The sequence below is a fragment of the Myotis myotis genome, unplaced genomic scaffold (assembly GCF_014108235.1).
Source record: "Myotis myotis isolate mMyoMyo1 unplaced genomic scaffold, mMyoMyo1.p scaffold_m19_p_22, whole genome shotgun sequence".
NCBI lineage: Eukaryota > Metazoa > Chordata > Mammalia > Chiroptera > Vespertilionidae > Myotis > Myotis myotis.
In genome coordinates, this window is record NW_023416327.1 from 227,222 (window position 1) to 250,902 (window position 23,681).

Here is a 23,681-nt window from a genome sequence, read left to right on the forward strand (position 1 = left end):
ACACACACACACACACACACACACACACACTCACACACACATAGACGCACACCACACACACACACACACTCACACACACATAGACGCACACACACACACACACACACACACACACACACACACACTCACACACACATAGACGCACACCCACACACACACACACACACATAGACGCCCACACACACACACACACACTCACACAACATAGACGCACACCACACACACACACACAGGCACTCACCACACACACACTCACACACACATAGACGCACACACACACACACACACACACACACACCCCCACACTCACACACACATCGACGCACACACACACACACACACTCACACACACATAGACGCACACACACACACACACAGGCACTCACACACACACACTCACACACACATAGACGCACACACACACACTCACACACACATAGACGCACACACACACACACTCACACACCCATAGACGCACAACACACACACACACAGGCACTCACACACACACACTCACACACACACACTCACACACACATAGACGCACACACACACCACAACAGGCACTCCCACACAAACACTCACACACATGACGCACAACACACACACACACTACACACACTAGACGCACACCACCCACACACACAGGCACTCACACACACACACTCACACACATAGACGCACACACACACACACACCACACACACACATAGACGCACACACACACACACACAGCACTCACACACACACACTCACACACACATAGACGCACACACCACACACAACACACACATAGACGCACACACACACACACCACGGCACTCCCACACACCACACTCACACACACATACACACACCAGACGCACACCCACACACACACTCACACACACATAGACTCACACACACACACACACAGGCACTCACACACACACACTCACACACACATAGACGCACACCCACAACCACACTCACACACACATAGACGACACACACACCCACACAGGCACTCACACACCACTACACACACACATTAGACGCACACACACACACACCACCCACACACACATAGACGAACACCACACACCCACAACACACACATAGACGCACACACACACACACACACACACACACACACACACACACACACACTACACTACACACACACACACACACACACACCACATACTACTCACACACACACACACACCCACACACATAGACGCACACACCACCCACACACTCCACAACACCAGATAGACGCCACACACACACCACCACACACACACATACTAGACGCACACACACACACACCACACCACACCCATAGCACGCACACACCACTCACCACACACAACCCACCATAGCCGCACACACCACACACAACACACTCACACACACCACACGGACACACACACACACCACCAACTCACACACCACACTCAACACCACCCACCACACATAGACGCACACACCACACACACACACCCCTCACACAGATAGACGCACACACACACACACAATCACTACACACATAGACGCCACACACCACACCACACCTCACACACACACATAGACGCAACACACACACACACACACATAGACGCACACACACACAACACACCACACACACATAGACGCACACCACACACACACACAGGCCACTCACCACACACACACTACACACACATAGACGAACACACACACACTCACACACACATAGACGCACCACACACCACCACACTCACCACACACCATAGACGCACACACACACACACACACACATAGACGCACACACACACACACACTCACACACACACAGGCACACACACACACACACAGCCGGCTCCGTGGGAGACCTGCAGCCCACACACTCCCCCCCACCCAGGGGCTGCTCTGCCCCCCCCCCCCCCCCCCCCCCCCCGGTGGCAGGAAGAGCCAAGTGGCCAAAGGGAGCCGCGCCCCCCCGACTCCCCCCGCCAGCCACTCACAAGGGCAGACAGAGCAGCCCGTGTGCTCGCCGAGGCCTGACCACCGGCCTCCACCCGCAGCCGTCGGCGGGCTGACCTCACCCCGGCTGAGTCACCCACAGGCGCGGTGACTGCGTCCGACCCACACGTTGGATTTGTGAGGGAGAAGGAGGCCGTGCCCACACGGATCAAAGCCTCTCAGTCCTTCCAGCAGGCCGCCTGGGGGGCACCCCCACACCCCACACGTCGGGCTGGGCCAGCGGGGCAGCCACAGCCCTGCCCGGCGGAGACCCCTGAGCCCACTCCACCCCGGGGCTGTGTCCGCAGGCTCCCTGCCCACGGGCGGCCTTGCTGGACTCCATGGCAACCGCCCCTGCCACGGCGTGTACAGAGCGGCTCTGTGTGCCATCCGGTCCCACGGGCGCCAGGCGGCGGGCATGGCATGGCGCCTGGCAATCTGGGGACCTGCCATCGAGCGGGCGGGAGACTGAGAACAAACGGGGGGCCGGGCGGGGCACAGACTCATCCCAGAAGCCTGGGCGCCCTCCCCGGGCCTGTCCCCGTGGTCGGCAAACTCATTCGTCCACAGAGCCAAACGTCCACAGCACAGCGACTGACACGCCTTTGGAGAGCCTAATTCTTTAAACCAAAACTACATAGGTATTCTGCTTCTTCTTCGTAGCCATGTCAAACAGGGCACCTAAAAGAATGTTCCATTGTATAATAGCAAAGCCGCCAACACAAAAGAACCACAATTCTTAAACCGATGACAGAAATACCTGTAGGATCTGCAGCGGGTCGGGAAAATACAGGTAACTCTAAGCTTCGAGTGGGTGCCTTGTCACCCGCGCGCGATTTGCAGACGCGACTAGCGCTAACCACTGCACAAGGAGGCCGCTGACCGACTGGCTCACTGAACCGGTGCATGAATTGCGGGCGCCTCCCCCGCCTGCCCGCATCTCCCATTGCCCGACCGACCGACCGACCGACCGACACCCCCACTTCTTCTAAGGCCACTTCTCCAAAATACACTCGCCCTGGCCGAAAACCGACTTCTGCGCACGGGCCACGAAGTTTCAATCGCACTGTACGTGATTGCCCGCACGTGGTATTTTGTGGAAGAGCCACACCCAAGGGGCCAAAGAGCTGCATGTGGCTTGCGAGCCGCGGGTTGCCGACCACTGCACTATCCCATCAGGAGCCATCACAACAGAGTGTGCCCAGCAGCCCTGGGCTGCAGGGGCCATGGGGGTGGGGGGTGCTGGCTGGGGCGTGGGGGACGGTCAGAGAACTGCCGGCGACCACGTGCTGGCCCGGGAGGCCCCTGTGGTCAGCACGGGTGCCCCTGGGCAGGCCCGTTCCCGGGCGGAACCCTGAGAAGCGCCACCACTAGCCCAGTCCTTGCGAAGGCGTATTTGTCAGGCTGGGTGTGCAAAAAACATCCCTTTTTTAAACATGTTTTCCCTTCATTTATGACTCTCAGGTGTTCAGACATCTGGGTGTCGATGTGGATCTGTGCCCTGTCCCTGTCCCTGTCGCTGTCCCTCCCGGGGGAGAGGCAGGGCGGCCTCAGCCAGCGGGACCCTGACCATGTCCGGGGGAGGCCGTGGGAGTGGATCACAGTTGACCAGGATTTTCAAACATCGAGGGGGCGGAGGGGCGCCGGGGCCAAGCGATTTCACGGGAAAATCACTTCGATGCCCGTCCTCCCGGCTCCTCTGCAAGGTCCGTGTGCCTGAGACGGCACGGGAGGGGGCGAGGCTCCCAAACGCAGTGCCCAGGCCAGCACCACCCCGTGCCAAATCCCAGATGGCGCTGGGTTTCGCCAAATGCTGTCCTTGCATCTCTTGGTCACAGCGTTTCTAGCCTTCCATTTGTGTATGTGGTGCATCCTCTATATATATAAGAGGCTAATATGCAAAGTGTCCCCGCGGGAGTTCGACTGGGAGTGCGATTGCTCGCTATGACGTGTGCTGACCACCAGGGGGCGGCGCGGAGCGAAGGAAGGTCCCAGACAGCAGCCGGCAGCCAGGGAAGGGAGGCCCCTATGGGCCCTGATCCCCTGGCCAGGCCTAGGGACTCTACCGGTGCACGAATTTCATGCACTAGGCCTCTAGTAAACAAATATATTGAGAGAGAGAGAGAGATGGGAAGCGTGTGGCCTCTGTGCCTTTCCTCCTTCCAAAGTTCTGATGAGTCACTTTTTCCTTTGTTAGGCAGGGAGTCTGGCTTTATTATAAAAATATTTTTATTGACTTCAGAGAGGAAGGGAGAGGGAGCCAGATAGAAACATCATTGATGAGAGAGAATCATGGATCGGCTGCCTCCTGCACGCCCCCTGCTGGGGACGGAGCCCGCAACCCAGGCATGTGCCCTTGACTGTAATCAAACCCGGGACCTTTTGGTCCGCAGGCCGGTGCTCTATCCACTGAGCCACACTAGCTGGGGCGGGAATCTAGCTTTTAAGGCGATCCCATGTGACGCCATCCAGGGGTCTGAAAGGCCCCTGAGGAAGGCCCACGGGCACCTCCACGCAACACGAGGCGATGGTTATAGGTCGGATGTCCCCCCTGGCCCCAGGCAGCCCCCCCAGGCCCCAGGCAGCCCCCCAGGCCCCAGGCAGCCCCCCAGGCCCCAGGCAAACCCTCCAGGCCCCAGGCAGCCCCTCCAGGCCCCAGGCAAACCCTCCGGCCCCAATTCAGCCCATCCAGGCTCCAGGCAGCCCCCCCCCAGACCCCAGGAAGCCCCCCAGACCCCAGGCAGCCCCTCCAGGCCCCAGGCAGCCCCCCAGGCCCCAGCAACCCCGCCCGCGGCCCGACCTACCTTCATGAAGAACAGCCTCCTGCAGGCCTTGCCCCGGTCACTCCTGGTCCCCGGGAGGGCCGCGTCCTCCGACGTGTCTGCCAGCTGCATGGGCGAGTGGAAGAGCCCCTCTCTGCCCGCCTCCGGGCCCCTCTCGTCGGGGCTGGAGCCCTCGTCCCCGGCCTTGGCGTGGCAGAGGAACAGGGACCGCGAGAGGGACCGGAGCTTGGCGGGTCTCCGGCTCCGGGCGGCGTGGCCGAGCGGCTCCATGCGCAGCGGGGAGGGGAGGCCGCCCTTCTTCCCCTCCGGGGCCCGGGGCGCACGGGGGGCGATGGGGCTGGGCCTGGCCACCCCCTCACAGGTCCCTGGAGGAGAGAGGAGGCAGGAAGGACAATGGGACCCCTGATGACAGGGGCCTGCCCTGCCCTGAGCTGAGCTCGGGGCCGGGACACGCAGAGCAGGACAGATGGAGACCGTCCTTCTGTCCCCTGGCCCGTCCCTGCTGTCGCCAGATGGAGCTCAGGGACCTCAGTGGTTACCGCCCTGTCCACTCCCAGGCTCAGGGAGGCCAGAGCTTCCCAGATGGGGAAACTGAGGCACATAGAGAAGGGAAGCGCATGCCCAGAGCCCCAGGAGCCTGTGGGGGGAGCCAGCGTTCATCACAGGAGGGGCTGGTGGGTCAGGCAGGCCTGGGCCCGTGGCCCATTTAAACTTAAATCCACTCTTCAGATAAAAGCTCACAGGAGGCCTGGCTCAGTGGATAGAGCATTGGCCTGCGGACGGAAGGGTCCCGGGTTCGATTCCCGGCCAAGGGCACATGTCCAGGTTGCGGGCTCGATCTCCAGTGCAGGGCGTGCAGGAGGCAGCCGATCCGTGATTCTCTCTCCTCATGGATGTTTCTCTATCTCCCTCTCCCTTCCTCTCTGACATCAATAAAATCTCTCTATATAAAAGCCTAATGTGCAAATTGTCCCCGCGGGAGTTCGACCGGGAGACGAATCGCTTGCTCTGATGTGCGCTGACCACCAGGGGGCGGCGTGGAGTGGAGGAAGGCCCCGATCGGCCCTGATCGCCGGCCAGGCCTAGGGACCCTAACCGTGCACGAATTTCGTGCACCGGGCCTCTAGTAAGAAATAAATTTTAAAAGCTCACAGAAAATCCAGGCGATGGCACAGGTTGGAGGGCAAAGGGGAGACTGAGTCGCACCTGCCTGGCCCCTGCTCCGCCCTGGTGACCCTGCAGCCCCTCAGAGACACCCCAGGACTCAGGAGCCCGTGGGAAGGCCCCGCATCTGGCCCTTGGTGCCCAGGCCAGGAGCCCACGATGAGGAAGGTGGCAGCCTGGCCGGATGCTGAGCTGCGGGTTGATGATGTTGACAAGGGGAGCTGTGCGGGCCCGTGGCCAACCTGTGTGCCCGCCCTCGGCCTGCGTCTCCCCGGCCAGGGCCCTCAGCACCTCCCCATCCCCACTGGCTCCCCCTCTCCCGGCCCCAGGGCCCCAGGCTGGTCCGCACAGTGGGGCGGCTCGCTCAGCGGCAGGCTCAGCATGGCCAGCAGGCCCCGCCCACGATCCCGTTTCCATAGGCGGGTGGCAAAGGGGCCTGTGGCCGCCCCCAATGGAGCTCTGACTGGGACCCAAGCCACAGAGCTGCCCCGCGGCCAGAGTGTCACACCGCGGGCGCCCTGGCCATGTCCGCTGCCTGTGTGCGGCCAGCAGCGATGGCAGAAACACAGACCTGCCAGCCCCTTGAGTGACAGCCCTTCTCAGAGCGTCCTCCAAACCAATGCTTCTTTTTTTTTTTAATCCTCACCTGAGGGTATTTTTCCATTGATTTTTAGGGAGAGTGGAAGGGAGAGGAAGAGACAGAGAGAAACATCGATGTGAGAGAGAGACACACCGATGGGTCGCCTCCTGCATGTGCCCCGCCAGGGCCCGGGCCGGGGAGGAGCCTGCAACCGAGGTCTGTGCCCTTGACCAGAATCGAACCCGGGACCCTTCGGTCTGCAGGCCGACGCTCTATCCACTAAGCCACAGTGGCCAGGGCCCAAAGCTTCTTAAGAGATGACCGTGTTTCAATACCCAAGTTGCACAAATTTATTATTTTCTGTATCAGCCTTTTGTTCACCAACCAGCTACAGTGGCCAGCGGCAGGGAACCGGAATGAGTGAGTGCCTGTCTGCGAGCCTACTACGTGCAGCAGTGCTCCTGCCACGCCCACACTGGAGCAGACCGGCACCGTTACACACGCAGGGCCACCCCCCGGCCTCCAGCTCTGGCCAGCAATGCCCTGTGATGACTAAGCCAGCATTCTCAGCAACGGCTATCGCAGAACTTCACTCCCTTTCTTTTTTAAAAAATATATTTTTATTGATGTCAGAGAGGAAGGGAGAGGGAGAAAGAGAGAGAGAAATATCCATGATGAGAGAGAATCTTTGGTCAGCTGCCTCCTGCACGCCCCCCACTGGGGATCAAACCTATGACCCGGGGCATGTACCCTTGACCGGAATCGAACCTGGGACCCTTCAGTCCGCAGGCCGACGCTCTATCCACTGAGCCAAACTGGTAGGACAAAACTTCTCTTTCTTTTTTTTTTAATATATTTTATTGATTTTTTACAGAGAGGAGGGGAGAGGGATTGAGAGCTAGAAACATCGATGAGAGAGAAACATCAATCAGCTGCCTCCTGCACACCCCCCACTGGGGATGTGCCCGCAACCCAGGCACACGCCCTTGACTGGAATCGAACCCGGGACCCTTCAGTCTGCAGGCCGACGCTCTATCCACTGAGCCACACCGGCCAGGGCAAAAATTTCACTTCTTAAAAAAGAGACTTACTTGTCTCCTCCTCATCCTATATAATAAAAACCTAATATGCTAAGTGTCCGGTCGACTGGTCGGCCATTCAACCAATCGAAGCATAATATGCTAACGATATGCTAAGGCCACTCAACCGCTCGCTATGACGTGCACTGACCACCAGGGGGCAGATGCTCTGACTGGTAGGTTAGCTTGCTGCTGGGGTCCGGCTGATCGGGATTGAGCCAGAGGAGCCAGACATGCCCTGGAGCCCTCCTGCCCCCCGCCCAGCCCCGATCGTGCACTGGTGGGGTCCCTAGGCCTGGCCTGCACCCTCTCACAATCCAGGACCCCCTGGGGGATGTCGGAGAGAAGGTTTCAGCCCGATCCCGCAGGCCAGGCCAAGGAACTCCACTGGTGCACGAATTCGTGCACTGGGCCTCTAGCAAACAGATAACATCACCTCCTTCCTCACAGACGCATACAAGGTACCAGGGAGCACCTCCCCCAACTCGCCACTGGATATACAATCCCCCCACAGCCACCGTGCACACAGACCTCCTGCAGGGAGCGCTCGCCCCACCCAGGCCAGTGCACCCCCGTTCCCTGGGCCCTCCCCAGTGCTTGTGGGCGGAGCAGCAATTCCAGAAACAACCATCCCTTACTCAGAGCTCAGGGAGCCACGCTCCGTTCTAACTGCCTCACCAGTTGGTCCTCACAGGCTCCGTCGAGATCCTCGTTTCACCAGAAAATACCACCGGGGCACAGAGAGGTTCAGCCACTTCCTCCAGGTCACACAGCCCCGGACAGTGGACCCATGTGGGGGGTGGGGGGAGGGAAGGGGGTAGGAGAGGGTGATTGGTGCCACCCCCTCCAGCCGCCGGCCACAGGCCAGAGCCCATGTGCATCCTCAGCTCCTGGAGCCGTGGCCCAGCTCCTGCCACATCTTCTGTGCCTTGTGGGTCCCTTCCGGAAGCTTCTGGGGATGCCCGGCGGAGGCTTCCCATATGGCTCAGCCCAGAGGTGAGCGCTGCCACCTCCCAGCAGTGGATCTCAGGGATCCGCCTTCCCAGGAAGCCACCCTGCCCCTCTCGGGGACCCTTCCCCCAACCACGGCCGTGCTCGCTGTCACACATCCCCCGGACACCAGGGCTGGCGGGTCCCGCTCACCCGGGAGACCCTGCAAGGGGGTAAGGACAGACTCATCGTCTCAGTCCTCGGGGCGCTTCCTGCTGTGATTGCCATCTGCACAGGAGGCGCCCCGAAACGGACAGGGCTGGGGGCACGGACATGGAGAATGGAGAGCCCCCCCAGCGGGGAGAGTGACAACTTCCAGTCGGCCACCTCCCCAGCCTCCCTCCTCCCTCCCCCCCAACCGTCAGGTGTTCACTCAGCCAGCTCCTGGGAACAACGCAGTCTGCCACTAGGCCGGCGACGCTAACCCACGCCCGCCCCCCCAGGTTAACATCTGGATGCAACGCACTCATTCGGCCCGGCCGGTGTGGCCCAGTGGTTGAGCCTCAACCTATGAACCAGGAGGTCAGGGTTCGATTCCAGGTCAGGCACATCCCCAGTGGGGGGCGTGCAGGAGGCGGCCGATCCAGGGTTCTCTCTCATCATTGATGTTTCTCCCTCTCCCTCTCCCTTCCCCTCTGACATCAATAAAGACAGATTTTTAAAAAATGCACTAGCTCGCGAGCTCTGGGCGGGCACACAGCGGGTGGAGAGAGGGAACTCGTGGACGGCCCGTGTTTTAGTTCCTGAATCCCCGACGGCCCCACATCAAAGGCAACGTTGAAAGTGCGGCCGCTCCAGCCCAGCGGGAAACTCTGGCTTGAACTGAGGAGCGACTCGGAGACAGGAGGTGAAGGGAGGGGATGCAAGATCCCTTCCTGCAAATTCTACATCTTCTTTTGTTCTATATATATTTTTATTGAATTCAGAGAGAGGAAGGGAGAGGGAGAGATAGAAAAACATATTTTTTAAGTATATTTTTATTGATGTCAGAGAGGAAGGGAGAGGGAGAGATAGAGAGATAGAAACATCCATGATGAGAGAGAATCATGGATCAGCTCCCTCCTGCACGCCCCACACTGGGGATCAAGCCCGCAACCCGGGCCTGTGCCCTTGACCAGAATCGAACCCGCAACCCTTCAGTCCGCAGGGCAACGCTCTAGCCACTGAGTCGAGCCGCCTGTGGCAAATTTCACCTCTTCTTCATACAGGCTCTGAGTACGGTATCTCACATCACACGTTTCTCAGCACCTGTTTCCATTTTGAATGGAAACATCCTATCTAATAAAAGAGAAACATGGTAATTAGCGTACGACCGCTACCCTTCCCGTTGGCTAATCAGGGCAATATGCAAATTAACTGCCAGCCAAGATGGCGGCCGGCAGCCAGGCAGCTTAAACTGAACATGAGGCTTGCTTGCTTCAGTGACGGAGGACTCCAACGTTCCCCGCCTGCCTTGCCGGTCTCTGAGCTTGCAGTTTGAAACATTGTAACAAATACAGAAGCTAAACAAAACCCAGAAACCTGCTTTCAGCCAGCTGGGATCTCAGAGCTGGAGTTGAAACAGTTTCGATTATAGAACCTAAACAAACCAGATACCTGCTTTCAGCAGCAGAGGCCTCAGAGCTGGTTCAGAGCTAAAGCTGGCCCAGAATAAAAAAAGAAAAGAAAAAAAGGAGCAGGTGGGAGATTCAGTCCCCCACCAGCCTGAAAACAGCACTCAGCCCCTCACCCAGACTGGCCAGGCACCCCAGTAGGGACCCCCACCCTGAAGGGTATGTGACCAGCTGCAAACAGTCATCATCCCCTCACCCAGACTGGCCAGGCACCCCAGTGGGGACCCCCACCCTGAAGGGTGTGTGACCAGCTGCAAACAGCCATCAGCCCCTCACCCAGGCTGGCCAGGCACCCCAGTGGGGACCCCCACCCTGATCCAGGACACCCTTCAGGGCAAACCAGCCAGCCCCCACCCGTGCACCAGGCCTCTATTCTATATAGTAAAAGGGTAATATGCCTCCCAACACCGGGATCAGCGTGACAGGGGGAAGCGCCCAAACCCCCTGATCGCCCTGCGGCTCTGTGTGTGACAGGGGGCGGGGCCACAACCTCCCTATCCACCCTGCTCTGTTCGTGACAGGGGAAGGCGCCCCAACCCCCTGATCAGCCCTGCTCTGTGCCTGATAGGGGGGAGCTCCCCAACCCCCTGATCGCCCTGCGGCTCTGTGTGTGACAGGGTGCGGCGCCCCAACCCCCCCACCCTATGGGCCCTGCTCTGTGTGTGATGGGGTACAGCCATAACCTCCCCATCGGCCCTGCCCTGAGTGTGAGAGTGGCAGTGCCCCAACCCCCTGATCAGCCCTGCTCTGTGGGTGATAGAGGGCGGCGGCCCAACCCCCTGATCTGCCCTGCTCTGTGTGTGACAGGGGGGAGCTCCCCAACCCCCTGATTGACCCTGCTCTGTGCATGACAGGGTACGGAGCCCCAACTCCCCTGATTGGCCCTGCTCTGTGCGTGACAGGGGGTGGCACCGCAACCTCCCCATCGACCCTGCCTTGAGTGTGACAGGGGGCGGTGCCCCAACCCTCCAATCGGCCCTACCCTGAGCATGACTGAGGGTGGCATCGCAACCTCCCAATCCACCCTGCTCTGTGTATGACAGGGGGCGGCGCCCCAACTCCCCAATCAGCCCTGCTCTGAGCCCGACCAGGGGCTGCACCTAGGGATTGGGCCTGCCCTCTGCCACCCGGGAGCAGGCCTAAGCCAGCAGGGCGTTATCTCCCGAGGGTCCCAGACTGCGAGAGGGCACAGGCCGGGCTGAGGGACACCCCCCTCCCCCCCCGAGTGCACAAATTTTTGTGCACCAGGCCTCTAGTCCTGTATAATAAAAGCCTAATATGCTAAGTGTCTGGTCATCCGTTCAACCAATCAAAGCGTAATATGCTAATGATATGCTAAGGCCGCTCAATCACTCGCTATGACATGCACTGACCACCAGGGGGCAGACCGGTTGGTTAGCTTGCTGCTGGGGTCCAGCTGATCGGGGCTGAGTGAGACGGGCCGGACATGCCCTGGAGCCCTCCTGCGGTCCCTCCCCAGCTCTGATTGTGCACCGGTGGTGTCCCTCGGTCTGGCCTGCGCCCTCTCACAATCCAGGCTGAGGGACACCCCCTCCACCCAGGTGCACGAATTTCATGCACCGGGCCTCTAGTCCTATATAATAGAAGGCTAATATGCAAATTATTCCCTCGACCAGGAGTTCGACCAGGAGGTGGGGCCGGCCAGCCAACCACCCACGGCCCCTCCCCCCGGCCAGTCCAGCCCGATTGCCCCCCGATTGGGGGGAGGGGATGGCCAGACCCCACCCGTGCACGAATTTGTGCACCGGGCCTCCAGTTGGTGAATAGACTTCCCATGGCGATTGCTTTCGTCGGCAACGACTTTCGCACGTACACGTCACAGCCTGCCACCTCACCGATCTCCCTGGTTCATGCAGGTAACTCCCCACGCCCAGCCCAGCACTGGAGACTGTGAGGGGGGCGCCCTACGCCACCTCTGTCAGCATCACCTGCAGCATTTGCATTATTTCAAAGCCGTGTAAGGGGCGTGACTGAGACGCTCCGTCCGGCTGTCCCCGGGCTCAGGGCCAGCTCTGCCCCAGCGGGCGCCGGCCACCCGGGCCCCGACCTCGCTGGTCCTTCCGGAACTCTCCCTCCCGCGGGCGACACCTCGGCCTCCTGAGCCCCTGGGCCTTGCGTGGTCTCCACCCCGATGCCAAATCTCCGTCCCTCTTAGGGCCCATTATTAGGTGGCGCTTCCTTCAAACCCGGCCCCCACCCCCCACTGCCCCGACCTAGTGCCGCCTGGGGTGCCCCGTGGCCCCAAAACCCTGCCTTGGGAATGACCCCGACTCCCCCGTGGGAAACCAACCAGGCCTGGCTCGGGGATGACTCCCACCCGCTCCGCCATCCACGTTCGCCACGGGACGGAGGGGCCTGCATTTAGACCGCCAAGGGCTTCCGGCCGGATACGGCCTGGAAAGCAGACCAGACACGCGGGATGACACCTCTGCCGGCCCCCGAGGGGGAAGCTTATTGGAAACCCCATCCCGGGAGCTGCCCACGCTCACCTGCATGCTACCTGGGGCGACCGGAAAGATACACGGGCCCGCCCCGGCCGGTGTGGCTCAGTGGATAGAGCGTCGGCCTGAGGACTGAAGGGTCCCGGCTTCGATTCTGGTCAAGGGCATGTACCCGGGTTGTGGGCTCGATCCCCAGTGGGGGGCGTGCAGGAGGCAGCCGATCCATGGTTCTCTCTCATCATGGATGTTTCTCTCTCTCTCTCCCTCTCCCTTCCTCTCTGAAATCAATAAAAGTATATATTTTTTAAAAATACACGGACGCTGTGCAGCCATGAGAAGGAGGTAAAACTTGGAGATAAATGTTGCTGGGCTGTGCGTGTGTGTGAGATGACCTAACCGGTGTGGCTCAGTGGGTAGAGCGTCCGCCTGTGGACTGAAGGGTCCCGGGTTCGATTCCGGCCAAGGGCATGTACCTTGGTGGTGGGTACATCCCCAGTGCGGGGTGTGCAGGAGGCAGCTGATCGATGTTTCTCTCTCATGGATGTTTCTAACTCTCTATCCCTCTCCCTTCCTCTCTGTAAAAAATCAATAAAATATATTAAAAAAATAAAAAAATGACGGCTTTGGGTAAGAAATTATTTATCATCTCTTTCTAGATTATTCCTGTTTCTCTCTGTACACACACACTCACACACACACACATACACACACATACACACACATATATACACATACACACACATACACACACACATACACACACACACACAGGTGATCTACTCTGAGCCTCTGAGGGCCTGGCCTGTGCCAGGAGCAGGGGGAGGGGGGTTCCCTGTCCGCACGGGACAGGAATCTGCTGGTGACCAGGCCTCCGCAGAAAAGCACGCATCACCACCCCAAAGGCCAGAGACCCCAGAGGGACAAAGATTTCGCCCAGGCCCTCGCCTGAAGCTACAGGATGGCAGGCAGGCAGGGAGCAGGTCTTTGTGTCTGAGTTGGGGGGGGGGGGTGCACTCAGGAGTGGGGGTGGGAGGAGCCCACCGGCAGCGGGGAGGCCTCTGGGGTGCCTGACTTTCTCCCACCCCCTCCCTTCCTTCATCCACCTCCTCCCACACCCCTAGTCCCAGGGACGAGGCCGAGGCTGATGCATCGGAAACCCCAAAACTGCCCTGGTCGGTGTGGCTCAGTGGATAGAGCATCGGCCTGCAGACCAAAGGGTCCCGGGTTCAATTCCCGGTCAGGGCACACGCCTGGATTGCAGGCTCGATCCCCAGTGGGGGGGCGTGCAGGAGGCAGCCAATCCATGATTCTCATCATCGATGTTTCTCTCTCTCTCTCTCTCTCTCTCTCTCTCTCTCTCTCTCTCTCTCTCTCTCTCCCCTTCCTCTCAGAAACCAATAAAAATGTATTTTTAAAAAAAGAAAGAAAGAAACCCCCAAACTCAGGGCTCCCAGGGCTGCAGAGCGAGGACCAGCCACCCCTGCTCCCACCTCAACCCCCAAAAGGGAGTCGTCCCCACCTCCCTGGGCCCCCACCCCCCAGCCCAGCATCCAAATCTGACATGAAGGTCCAGCACCCAGACCCTCCCTCCCCACGCCCTTGTCCCAGCCAACAGCCGCCCCGTCAGGGCCGCTGCCCGGGGCCTCACTCACCTGGGCCCACCTGCCTCCCCGCTCAGGCCCCCAGGGCGGCCGCCTCCGGCTGCCCGGCCGGGCCAGGCACCATCCGTCCAGGACGGACGGGGGCCCGGGGCTGGGGCAGAGCCGGCGGAGACGGAGACACAGACACACTTTTCCCACGGAAGCCGGTGTCAGGCGCTGAGGGCCGGGATGCGGGAGTGAGAGCTGCCTCTGCCCCCCACCTTCACCCTCCCCCTCCCCCCCACTCCGGACAGGTGCCGCGGGCCTGTGGGCAGGGGTGCGACCTGGCACGCGTGGCTGGGGCTCCGGGCGCAGCCATCTGACGTCTCCGCGGGAAAGGCTGGCTCAGAGGAGGGGCTGCGGGCGTGGGGCGCTGGGAGCAGAGCTCACCATCTGCTGGGCTGGCAGAGGACAGCGGGGCCGGGCCAGCACCCCACCAGGCTCCCCCTCCCCGGACAGCCCGGCAGCAGCTGCGGGGGGGGTGATGGGCAGGAAGGGAAGGGACATTGCACGGTGCCTACTATGCACCCGGCACACAGTAGGAGCTTTAACATCGACATCAGCCACACCGTCCTGTCGTCAACCGCGTAAGGTCCACCGGACCCTTTCACAGGCCAGACAGTCACTGCACACGAATTCATCAGGCCCCGGCCGGTGTTGCTCAGTGGGTAGAGCGTCCGCCTGCGGACCGAAGGGTCCCGAGTTCGATTCCGGTCAAGGGCACGGACCTCAATTGCAGGCTCCTCCCCGGCCCGGGCCCAGGTCGGGGCGCGTGCGGGAGGCAGCCAATGGATGTGTCTCTCTCACATCGATGTCTCTCTCTGTCTCTCCCTCTCCCTTCCACTCTCTCTAAAAATCAGTGGGAAAATATCCTGGGGTGAGGATTTATAAAAAGTAAATAAATAAAAAGAGGCACCGATGCCACTGCCTGGCCGCCTGCAGGGCCTCCCGCTGCCCGCCTGTGCCCGCCTGTGCCCGGCTGTCCCTGCACTCACAGCCTGGGCCCCGGGAGCCGGGGCAGTTCTGTGGCTGCTCTGGTCCCCAGGCGGCTGGGTCAGCGTCACCAGCTACAAATGCCCATTCTCCGTGTGCCCGCCTCCCCCCACCCCCCGCCCTCCCCAGCCAGGAGCTGAGGCCGGCCCGCCCATGTCCTGACCCCGGACGCACTCACACACAGCACGAGGCCGCGGGCACCCCTGTCCCAGCGCATGGCGGGCGCTGTCCCCCGCCCGGCCCCTGGGGAGGGGGGGGTGCTCGTCGAAGATAAGGGCGACATTCACCCAGCGGCCCCTGACGCCCGTCCCACTCGCCGCTCCCGGGCACAGCCTGTGTGCGCCATGGTGTGCCCGCGGCCACGTCTGTGTGGCCCTCTCTCCTCCCGGGCTGTCAGGAGGGAGTGGGTGTCCCCGTGGGAGCCCCGGAATGTCCCTGTGAGGCTGAGACCTGGCCCCCCGGGGCCTGGGCCGCGGTCACGGGGAGGCCCATGGGGACAGAGCTGCCTCTGTGGGCGGCGGGTGCGGGGACAGCTGCTCAGTGCAGAGAGTGGGCGGCCAGGTGCAGGCCATGGGCCTGGCGCCTGCCCCTGCTCTGCTCCCCCCCACCCCAACTTACCCCCCTGGGCACAGAGCAGCCGGGGCTCAGGCCCAGGTTCTGCCCCAGGCCTCTCGCGGGCATCCCAGGCCACCTCGCCCTCCCGACCCCAAGGATGCGGAGGGACCCCGCCCCCCGGCCTCACACAGGCCTGAGCCCCCTCGACGGCTGTGCCTGAGTCAGCTCCTGCCTCCCCTGCGATCAAGGCTAATTTTTTTTTAATCCTCCCCCGAGGATATTTTTTTATTGATTATTAGAGAGAGTGGAAGGGAGAGGGAGAGACAGAGAGAAACATGATGTGAGAGAGACTCATCGATGGGTCGCCCCCCTGCACGCGCCCCGACCAGGGCCCGGGCCAGGGAGGAGCCTGCAACCGAGGTCCATGCCCTTGACCACACTCGAACCCGGGACCCTTGGGTCAGCAGGCTGATGCTCAGAAGGCGGGCTCACTCTGAAGTCCGGCTGAGACCCCCACACAGACTTCTCCTTGGCACGGACCCGTCTCCATTCCCCCCTCACGCGGTCCCGCTGGAGACAGGCACATGCCCGCACACAGCTCCATGTCAGGGACACAAAGAGTGGCTACAGGCCCTGGCCGGTGTGGCGCAATGGGCAGAGCATCAGCCTGCAGACTGAAGGGTCCCGGGTTCGATTCCCGGTCAGGGCACAGGCCCGGGTTGCGGGCTCGATCCCCAGTGGGGGGCGTGCAGGAGGCAGCCGATCGATGATTCTCTCTCATATGGATGTTTCTCTCTCTCTCTCCCTCTTTCTTCCTCTCTGACATCAATAAAGAAATATATATTTTTTTAAAATAAGAAAAACACTAAAGGCGTCCGCCACTACCAACCAGGATTACAAGACATGCTAAAGGGCCCTCTTTGAAAAGAAGAAGAAAAAAATAACAAAAATATGAATAGGGGTGGGGGTGGGGTAAGAGATCAACCCAAGGACTTGTTTGCATGCATATAAGCACAACCAATAGACGCAAGACCCTGGGGAGGGGAGCGGGGAGAGGGCATATCGGGGGGGGGGGGGGGGGATGGCGGGGGGCGGGGAGGCCGGGGGGAGGTCAATGGGGGGAAAAAGGAGATATATGCACTACTATTTGTAAGACCTTAACCAATAAATAAATTGATTGATTTTAAAAATACGAATAAAATGGCAGCCAATTAACATATCCACCCGCAGCGACTTTACATGCAAAGGGATGAAATGTTCCAATCAGAAGACTCGGTGGCTGGCTGGACGAGACAGCAAGCCCCTCGCGTGGGCCAGAGACCCACTTCCGATCCACACACACACAGGCACACACACACAGGCTGCAAATAAACGGGTGAAAAAAAGAGATATTTCGTGAAATTGGGGCGGGGGAGGGGGAGGGGGGCAGCCATCCTATACGAGACAAAACAGGCTTTAAAACAAGAGGCGACGGGCATGACATCACGAGAAAAAGATCCGCCCAAGCAGAGGGCATGTACCCACCAGGGAGCCTCAATGGATGAAGCAGGTCCCGCCCCCCGACATACAGGCCGAGGCCGGCAGGGACAGGAGGGCTTTTAACACCCGTTCACGTCACTGGGCGGGTCTCCCAGGGAGAAAATCAACAAGGACGCGTGGCCTTGCAGGACAGTTAGACCAGACGGATTCATGGATATTTTTAGAGCGTTTCGCCCAAACGCAGACTATACATTCTTCTCTCTTTTTCTTTTAATATTTTTTAATTGATTTCAGAGAGGAAGGGAGAGGGAGGGAGAGAGAGAGAGAGAGAGAGAGAGAGAGAGAGAGACATCAATGATGGGAGAGAATCACGGATCGGCTGCCTCCTGCACGCCCCCCACTGGGGATCGAGCCCACAACCCGGGCCTGTGCCCTGACCGGGAATCGAACCGTGGCCTCCTGGTTCACAGGTCGATGCTCAGCCACGGAGCCACGCCCGCCGGGCAGAATATACATTCTTTTCCAGAATAGACCACATGTTCGCACTGAATGCACTGAAGAAGACTGAAATCATATCAAGCATCTTCTCTGACCACATGGTATGAAACCAGGAATCAATTACAAGAAGAAAACTGGAAAAAACACACAAACACACGAGGCCAGGTAAGATATTACAAAACAATGAATGGGGTAACAACGAGATCAAGGAGTAAATCAAAAATTATCTTGAGCCCTGGCCGGTGTGGCTCAGTGGACAGAGCGTCGGCCTGCGGACGGAAGGGTCCCGGGTTCAATTCCAGACAAGGGCACATGCCTGGGTTGTGAGCTTGATCCCCAGTGTGGGGCAGCCAATCAATGATTGATCTCTCATCATTGATGTTTCTCTCTCCCCCTCTCCCTTCCTCTCTGAAATCAATAAAAATATTTTTTTTAAAAAAAAAAGATCATACACCGTAATCAAGTGAGAAATATTCCTAGGATGCAAGGCTGGTACAAAACCCAAATATCGATTAACATGACACACCACCTACACAAAATGCAGACTGGAACTCCTACCCTCTATAATAAAAGGCTAACATGCAAATCTACCAAACAGCAGACGACCGGTCGCTATGATGTGCACTGACCACCAGGGGCAGGCGTTTAATGCAGGACCTGCCCCTGGTGGTCAGTGCGCTCCCACAGGGGGAGCAGGTGCTCAGCCAGAAGCCGGGCTCATGGCTGGCGAGCTCAGCGGCGGCGGCAGGAGCCTCTCCCGCCTCCGTGGCAGCGCTAAGGAGGTCCGACTGATGCCTCCCGGACTGCGAGAGGGTGCAGGCCAGGCTGAGGGGCCCCCTGCCCCCAGTGCACGATTTTCGTGCACCGGGCCTCTAGTGCTCATATAACTAGAGGGGAAGGCAGAAGTAGGCTCCCAGTGGTGAGTATGTGAAACTGTATGTGTGAAAGGCATCTGACGAAATCCAGCATCTACTTATGATTCAAAACCCTCAGCCACGTGGGACCAGAGGGGATGTCATATAATAAAGGTCACATGACAAACCCGCAGCTAACACCCAACTCAACCGTGACAACTAAACGCTTCTTCCTTAAGACCCGGAAAAAGACGGCCCAGTGAATGGGAGAAGATGCTCCCAATAATCTATACTAATAAAAGGGTAATGTGCTAATTAGACCAAACATCTTCCAGACGACCTTCCGGGCAAAACCATGGTGGCAGGGCTGAGGCAGAGGCGGTGAGGGGTGATCAGGCAGGCAGGGGAGAGAAGTTAGAGGGATCAAGCCGGCAGGGGGGAGCAATTAGGGGGATCAGGCTGGCAGGGGGGAGCAGTTAGGGGCGATCAGGCCAACAGGGGAAAGCAGTTAGGGGGGATCAGGCAGGCAGGGGAGAGCAGTTAGGGGGGATCAGGCTGGCAGGGGGGAGCAGTTAGGGGCGATCAGGCCAACAGGGGAAAGCAGTTAGGGGGATCAGGCCAGCGGGGAGAGCAGTTAGGGGAGATCAGGCAGGCAGGGGAGAGCAGTTAGGGGGGATCAAGCTGACAGGCAGGTGAGCTGTTAAGAGCCAGGGGTCCGGGATTGCGAGGGGGATGTCCAACTGCTGGTTGGGGCCTAAACCTGCAGGATGGGGCCAAAACCGGCAGTTGGACATCCCCCGAGGGGTCCCAGATTGGAGAGGGTGCAGGCCGGGCTGAGGCCCCCCCCCCTCCTGTGCACGAATTTTGTGCACTGGCCTCTAGTACGTATGGTAAGGAGTTAATGTCCAGAACAAAGAACTCAGACAACTCCGCAGGGCTCACCCCCGTGCTGTATGTCCTATGGGCTCCGACAACGCATCATGTCACGCACCTGCCGTTGCAGAATCGTGCGGGAAAGTGCGCCCCTGCCCTGAACACACCCCGCCCCACGCCGTCAGCCCTCCCCAAACTGTGCCTTGTTCTCAAGACGAAATGCAAATTCCTCACCACGTCCCTACGATTTCCATGATCTCGCCCATTCGTCTCCCCTTTTCCAAGAGGCCATGTCCATGCCACCCCAAGGCGTCTGTCCCAGCCTCTCCCCCCCCCACAAGGTCCCCTCCCATGTCTCCGTAGACTGGCTCCTCCCATGTGGCCGCTGCTGCCCACCCGGTGAGCTACCCCCTCTTACGCGTCCTTCCTTCACGCAGCTGGTCGCCCTCTGAAGGGCGTGTGCCCCATCTGTAGGTCCCCCCGGACCATGGGCACCCCAACAGGACCTCCGTAGCTGCTGAGGCCAGGCCCCAGCCTGGGGTGTGCCTGGCCCACAAGCCCAACAGACGCTCGCTGACTGAATCAACCCAACTGAATGTGTAAATAAGCGACGCTGCCCATGTGTGGGCATCTGAGAGTTTACGAAGCGCCTTGCGTGGCCTTCATCTGGCTCTGGTTTTTCTAAAATATATTTTTGTTGATTTCAGAGAGGAAGGGAGAGGGAGGGAGAGAGAAAAAAACATCCTATATCATAAAAGCCTAATATGCAAATTGTCCCCTCGACTGGGAGTTCAGCTGCGAGTTTGACCAGGAGTTCAACCAGGGGGCAGTGCCGGCCAGCCAACTGCCTGCAGCCCCTCCCCCCTGCGAGCCCGGCCCCGATTGGCCCCAATCAGGGTGGGCGGGGCTGGACCCCACACGTGCACCAGGCCTCTAGTCTATACTAATAAAAGGGTAATATGCTAATTAGACCAGACATCTTCTGGACATCCTTCCTGACAAAGCTGGGCCTGGGAGAAGCTGCCTGCCCACGGTCCTGGGCACCTATGCCTATGGCTGGCCCAGGCGAAGCCGGCCTGGGTCCTGGGTGCCTGCGGCCGGCCAGAGGGAGGGAAGCCCGGGTCCTGGGTGTGGGGCCGAGGCAGGGGCAGTTAGGGGTGATCAGGCAGGCAGAGGGGTTAGGGGCGATCAGGCAGGCAGAAGGGTTAGGGGTGATCAGGCAGGCAGAGGGGTTAGGGGTGATCAGGCAGGCAGAGGGGTTAGGGGTGATCAGGCAGGCAGAAGGGTTAGGGGCGATCAGGCAGGCAGAGGGGTTAGGGGCAATCAGACAGGCAGAGGGGTTAGGGGCGATCAGGCAGGCAGAGGGGTTAGGGGCGATCAGGCAGGCAGAGGGGTTAGGGGCGATCAGGCAGGCAGAGGGGTTAGGGGCGATCAGGCAGGCAGAGGGGTTAGGGGCGATCAGGCAGGCAGAGGGGTTAGGGGTGATCAGGCAGGCAGAGGGGTTAGGGGTGATCAGGCAGGCAGAGGGGTTAGGGGCGATCAGACAGGCAGGCAGACAGACAGGCGAGCAGTTAGGAGCAAGTGGTCCCAGATTGCGAGAGACATGTCATCTCCTGAGGGGTCCTGGATTGGAGAGGGTGCAGGCCTAGCTGAGGGACCCCCGTTCCCGTGCACGAATTTTGTGCACCAGGCCTCTAGTCTATATATATAAAAGCCTAAGTGACCGAACCATCGAACAATTGGAATGACCAGACGACCAGTCGCTATGACACTCACTGACCACCAGGGGGCGGACGCTCAATGCAGGAGTTGCCCCCTGGTGGTCAGTGTGCTCCCACAGGGGGAGCTCTGCTCAGCTGACCGACCCGACCCGGTGGCCCACCAGCCCAGCGGCAGCCACTCACTCCCTCAGTCGTCCAGTCTCCAAGGACTGGGCCAGGCACCAGCTGACCAGCGCTGCCGCCTCCTGGAAGTCGGCCTCGGGCACCGCGGCCGCTTCCCCTCCCTAGACACTCTGCAAGGAAGAAACAATATAAAAGCGGCCGCCAGGGGACTCCCAACAGCCAGCGTGAATATCACCGGGCCGGCAAGGGCTTCCCACTGCCCGCCCGGAGGGCCGATCACGTCCCGCCCCCCTCCACCCCCTGGGGTCCCCACCTGTGCACGAATTTGTGCACCAGGCCTCTAGTCCATGATGAGAGAGAATCACAGATTGGCTGCCTCCTGCACACCCCACACTGGGGATCGAGCCCGCCACCCGGGCACATGCCCTGACCGGGAATCGAACTCTGACCTCCTGGTTCCTAGGTTGATGCTCAGCCACGGAGCCACGCCGGCCGGGCTAGGCTCAGACTGAGATGAGGCTACAAAACCGCATTCACTCTCTCCTGGCGCCTCCAGGCCACGGGTTAGGAAGGAGGGGGGAGAGGGCCGGCTCCCTCGAGCTCTGGGGACCCTGGACGGGTCGAGGGCATCGCTTGGCTGACTCTGAGCTGTGAGACGCGGGGAACACGCCTGCAGACACAGAACGGAGACTGATGGGTAACCGGAACGCTGGCATCGCCATGGGCCAGACACCGCGGCACTGACACCGCCTCCCACAGCCAACGGGGGGCTGCCCTCAGCTCCCCAGGTTCCTGACGGGGGTGGCGGGGGTGACCTTCCCCAGGCCCAGACGCAGCGTTTCAGCCCCAGCTCATCTGACCGTGGGGTCCTCAGAATAGCAGCTGATGAGACACTCCAGGCAGGAGCCCCCTGTCCGCCCATCAGCGGCAGGCGGCTGGGCTCGCAGAGGGTGACACGGCCCAGCGGGAGGGGTAGCTGGCGGGAAGGGGGTGCTGATCCCAGGCCAGGAGGAGACTGGGTGCAGGCAGCTCCCTGCACAGCCCACAGGGGAGGCGGGTGCTGATGGAGGACACACGACGGGGGGTGCAGGCAACGAAGGCTGTCGTCCTTTCTTTCTTTCTTTCTTTCTTTTTTTTTTTAATATATTTTGTTGATTTTTTACAGAGAGGAAGGGAGAGGGATAGAGAGTTAGAAACATCGATGAGAGAGAAACATCGATCAGCTGCCTCCTGCACACCCCCCACCGGGGATGTGCCCGCAACCCAGGTACATGCCCTTGACCGGAGTCGAACCCGAGACCCCTGAGTCTGCAGGCCGACGCTCTATCCACTGAGCCACACCAGCCAGGGCTATTTCTTTCTTTCTTTTTTCTTTCTTCCTTTCTTAGTGTTTTTTATTGATTTCAGAGAGGAAGGGAGAGAGAGAAACATCCATGATGAGAGAGAATCATGGATCGGCTGCCTCCTGCACGCCCTGCACTGGGGGATGGAGCCCGCAACCCGGGCCTGTGCCCTTGACGGGGAACCGAACCCGGGACCCTTCAGTCTGCAGGCTGACGCTCTATCCACTGGGCCACAGCGGCCAGGGTGAGTCGTGTCTTTTCTGCTTTCCCAGGGGCCCCTCCTGAGTGCTCAGATCGGGCCGTGCTGAGCTGAGCAGGGCAGCTCTCCGTCCGCCCATCTGTCTGCCCCGCTTGCAGTCCATCTGCCCACACAATTATCTGGGGAACGCGGCTCGCTGCCTCCCATCAGAAAGCAAGATGTTTCAAGATGAAGAAACCTCAGCTTTCTTTTCTTAATTTGTTATTGTCATGACAGGCCTGATTCAGTGCATAAGAATGCAAGGCCTCTCCCGCCCCCTCCCCCTCCCCCCCCATGCCCCTGAGGCTGCTCCAGCCCTGCCCCTCGCCTCCTCCCACCTCCACACCCCAGCAGGCGCCTGCCCTGCCCTTTCTGCTCTGACGTCCAGCTTGCCTAGGTTTTCAAGGATTGGCTCCGGGTCACCTCCTCCAGGCAGCCTGCCCTGATGCCACCCTCCCCGCCCTGGCTGAATGGGGAGCTGCCCCTGCCCTCGGCAGGCACTCCAGGCTGCCCTCTCTCACCTGGTCTCTCCCAGGAGCTGCGAGGCCCTGGGTGCCAGGGACTACGCCTTCCGGCTCTCCGGCTCTCCGGGGCCCCACACAGCCCCTGGCTTCAGTGGGCGCTAAGGGGCGGTGAGAGGAGGGGCTGAGAGAGGGAAAGAAGGGGAGGGAGAGGGAGAGCGGGGTCTCGGTGGTCGCCCGCAGACA

The 23,681-nt window shown here is 60.0% G+C and overlaps 1 protein-coding gene across 2 annotated transcripts in view; it reads right to left on the reverse strand.

Moving 5' to 3' along the window:
* Positions 1-23,681, reverse strand: part of IL16 (interleukin 16) — a 72,979-nt gene that overhangs the window by 43,912 nt on the left and 5,386 nt on the right. For both annotated transcript variants that reach the window (XM_036355416.1, XM_036355415.1), the window contains exon 2: positions 4,791-5,134. In XM_036355416.1, the coding sequence (XP_036211309.1) occupies positions 4,791-5,134 (344 nt within the window). The remainder of the gene's footprint in view (positions 1-4,790; positions 5,135-23,681) is intronic.